The sequence below is a fragment of the Theobroma cacao genome, chromosome 4 (genome assembly GCF_053813885.1).
Source record: "Theobroma cacao isolate CCN51 chromosome 4, ASM5381388v1, whole genome shotgun sequence".
In the NCBI taxonomy this organism is placed as follows: domain Eukaryota; kingdom Viridiplantae; phylum Streptophyta; class Magnoliopsida; order Malvales; family Malvaceae; genus Theobroma; species Theobroma cacao.
This window is the reverse complement of record NC_142642.1, coordinates 36,551,044-36,555,115: the sequence shown is the minus strand read 5'-3', so window position 1 is coordinate 36,555,115 and position 4,072 is coordinate 36,551,044. Positions and strand designations below refer to the sequence as shown.

The following is a 4,072-nucleotide window of genomic DNA, read 5'->3' as shown; positions in this document are numbered from 1 at the left end:
CCACCTCCAGAAAAGGAGTCCATTATTCATTATTCGGCAACCACAAATTTGAATGGTCGTTGGATTTTTGGGTGGGTTTTAATTACTTGGGAAATTACGTGTACGTGCACGTATGCGTTATGTTTATTATTGTTAGCCTAATTTATTTATTTGGGAAATTACGTATATGTAGTCTTTATTATTGTTAAGCTAAATGATTTTTTTATGATCTGACAGTTCGTTTAAATCAGAATATAATTTTTAATGGTTTTATACATTTAAAGAAAACTGATGCAAAAAATATATAAATTACCGTTAATAGAATTAATAGGTTCAAATATATATATTTGTTAATCTTGTATTCGTTAACTTTTATCTTTAATTTTTTTAAAATGAATAAAATTTGTAAAATTACATTTTAATTTGAATAAAATATTACTTTGAATCTTAAAATAAAAAATTTGACAAACGATGTAGATTCCAAAATGAATATTTAACCTGATAGTTATTATCATTGACAAAATACCAATCAAGATCTTAGTTGAAGTGGTTATATTCTTCTTAAATTACGTGATTATATTTAATTCGTATATAGTTGCAATTAATAGCAAAGACGAAGGAAAATGTGTAGAACAATCATGGGCCCATTACACAAAATTACAGGCTGAAAATTATAGCAAATTCTGATGGGATGGCCTTGGTTTGGTTATCAAGAGAGGTCTTTCCTTGATGAAGTTTGGGCATGACGTTGAGCTTTCAGATTGGGGGAAATCAGTGAAGCTCGTATCAGAGTTCAGAATCAAATAGCTACTGATGAGTTCTTGATGGGTTTCAGTGAGAGAGGCTGTCAAGAGTTTCTCTGATCTTCTTCTCTAACATGATTTCATTTTCTTTCTAAGAGAAATGAAAATTGTTAATCCCATAAAAGAAAGAAACAAGTCTTTTCCTTTTAGAACAGGTAAAGACTAGCTCTATCTATTTGGATTAGTCTACTCCACCAACCAATGCCCTTTTTCTTTGAGAATATTGAGTACGAGTTTGATGTTTCTTCTCCTCAAGAGACATGTCATTCTCAAACCTTAATCATTTTAAAGCCTTAAACAGCATATGAAGAAATTTAAGTCACCGAAATGTTGATTTCATGATTTCTTAAGTTTAACAATTACGTATGAATTTCAGAAGTATTATTTCATTAAATTTGTTTATCTTATTATTAAATAAAAAAAATTTATTTATAAATTGAAAATCAATCATACTTTTGGAATAATCAAAATTTCCTTCTTGATACAACTTTTATATCCTTTCCCCAAAAATGCAATTAGTAAATTTTGATACTCCACTGCACTTTGGCTCTAGTTGAGGAAAGGGAAGATTCCAAATTCCGAGTTTAATTTCCAGGCCGATTATGACAAATAAGTTGCAAATTATCGCTGAAACTTGTATGTTAAAACCCAATTGACCCTAGTTATATTGAACTCGTAAATGATAACAATGCACATTTCAACCTAAATTCTGGTTTATTAGGATTATACTAAACTCATAAATGATAACAATGCACATTTGACAGCCATGTTCTGAAAATTCTTGAGACAAAGCTCAATCTATCTCGTAATGCCATGCTTCAATCCTGCTTTTTAACTCCCTTGTATCCTCCAAAGAAAACCAACTCCCCATGATTTTCTGCTTTGCGTTGCTTGTAAATATAGGTGACTTAATCAACTTTTGGGGAATCAGCTATCTCTAGATCAACTGCCTTCTTTACTAGCTCCTTCCAAAGGCCAAGGAGTGGCTAAGCATACTGCTGTCAGGAGAGGAGCTGGGACTATATGCTGGGCCTTGGAGACGCAGAAATCGATACAGGAGGGCACCTGTGACAGCTCCAATTACTGGGGCAGTAAGATATATCCAAAGTCTTTCGAAATTCCTTGAAACAATTGCAGGTCCCAATGACCTGGCAGGATTGAGTGATCCTCCTGAAATAGGCCTGCATTAGAACATAAAGGAGGATTGATTATGATAAAAGCCTTAGAAAGTATATACAAATGATGACTAATTTCAGCAATAGGCGAATAAAAAAAATTCAGAGTTTGAAATTTTGTTATGTACCCTGTGATAAGGACTGCAAGCACAATGGCTATTCCAATAACCAGTCCAGACACTGGACCAACCTGCAAAAAATTTCAGGGTCATGGATCGCGATTTGTAAGATTTTTCAGTTTCTTTAATTTGGCATACTAGAATAATGAGTTTTTTTTTTGGATTTATATTGGACAATGGTATGTCTAAATCCCTAAATATATTAATCCACTGGAGGCCTGGAGCTGTTTGATTTACACTTCAAGAAACTAAAATATGGCAGTTCCCTTACAGATTGTGATTGGTGTGTTAGTGCTGCAAGTACAAACACGACAATGAAATTGGCAATGAGCTCCACCCAGAAGGCCGCTTCGCAGCCTTGGCCTGGCCGGGTTACCATAAGATCTGATTTTATGCCATAGATAAACTCTCCCGTAAATGTTGCCAAAACAGAACCCAGAATTTGTGCCAGTATGTAAAGTGGTACCTGTTAAAAAAAATTCACGGTTTATATCAAAGAACGTGAACTCTTCATTACTAGACAACAAATTATGAAGTACCCTGGACCACTGGAAATGGCCAAATGCTGCAAAGGCAATCGTGACTGCAGGGTTAACATGGGCACCAGATATGGATCCTATGGAGAAAATCAGCACAACGATTGTTAACCCTGCCGTGGTTGCGTATTCCAGCAGAGCTGCTCCACCTCCAGTTAGCCTAGTGCTTGTTATGATCCCGCATATGCTAAACATTAAAATAAAAGTCCCCAGCATCTCTGCCAAAATCTGCATATTGTTCAAGCAAATTCCATCTCCGAATTATACTACTAGAGCATTTTTGATGCAAGCTAAAAAGCCCACACCCCAGAATTAATGGCATTTGAAACCTTGTAAAGGTAGGAAGGAGAAACAAATTAACATGTAAAATATTGATAGAGCAACGTCTTTATGCAGACAAGAAAATCGAATTCATGAATCATGTAGTCTATTACGATCCTTCAAGTTGTCTGATATTACCAGTTCATGCGCTTTGTCTCTCAAGACTTGTCTGGTAGAGTTCAGGTTTGCTTTATGGTTAATTACTATTCTAGAAAAGGATTAAGTAAGTTATTAATGTACTTCTCAAAATTTATTGGTCACACCTCACATACTTCTGTTGGCAGGGTAGGGATATTCTGCTAGAATTGTGTAAATGCCTATCTAATCACAAAGCTATTGCTTACTCCCAGGGATTGAAAAAATGTCCATTAGAAGAGATTAAGCTAAAAGTATACTTGATTATTGGATTGAAACAATGAAGGAGCTGGAGTTAATTGAGTGAATTGTAAAAACAAATTTTCTTACCGCCCGAGCAAGATTTAGATCTTTTCCATGGGGAAAGCAGTGAAAACCTGAGTTTTCGATCAAGATATCCCCATTCCCTGACATGGTACTTGAGCCCATCTCTTGATCATCTCTAGACAAGTCTCGGATAGATGCATTGTTGGAAATACTAGGCAATGAATTCTCTTTGAAAAAATGTTTCATTTTCATGATCAAACTTTTCATGACAAGCGAGTTGATCAGGAGGACAAACGGAGTCTTATTGAACTTCTAGAAAACTATAATGTGTAAAGGTGTAAAGAACATGTAGAGTAGAAAAATCTGAACTAATTCTTTCGTGCATAGAAGGCAAGGGTCATTGATATAGCAAGGGAGGGTTTTAAATATGGTTGAATTGTTTGTTGTTCACGCAGTTTCAGCTGCTTTAATTGGATGGTGAAAGTTTGAGAAGGAATTGAGCCAATTGTGAAGTTCAACACAATCCATGTGGTGCTCAGGAAAGGGCCGGGGGAGGAGCAATTCGTGTGTACTTCTCCAACTGTTTCACTTCCAAAGGTTAACAAGTTTCTTCCCAACAAATTTAAGAGGTTATATTTGGCTTATGTAACACCTTTTCTGATGCTGAATTTTGTTAGCTTCCGGGGCTCTAATCATCAAGTAGAGTAGCTAGTTTCATTATCATTCAGGATTCTGTT

At 35.3% G+C, this 4,072-nt stretch overlaps 1 protein-coding gene across 1 annotated transcript; it reads right to left on the bottom strand.

Annotated features, from left to right (window-relative positions):
• Nucleotides 1–1,718: 1,718 nt before the first annotated feature.
• On the bottom strand, nucleotides 1,719–3,602 carry NIP7;1 (NOD26-like intrinsic protein 7;1). Its single transcript, XM_018119308.2, has 5 exons — nucleotides 3,399–3,602; nucleotides 2,616–2,840; nucleotides 2,348–2,542; nucleotides 2,086–2,147; nucleotides 1,719–1,963 (listed from the first exon to the last, which is right to left on the bottom strand). Exons 1-5 carry the CDS (start codon nucleotides 3,600–3,602, stop codon nucleotides 1,741–1,743), a joined length of 909 nt encoding a protein of 302 aa, XP_017974797.1. The 3' UTR covers nucleotides 1,719–1,740.
• Between the last annotated feature and the right edge of the window lie 470 nt (nucleotides 3,603–4,072).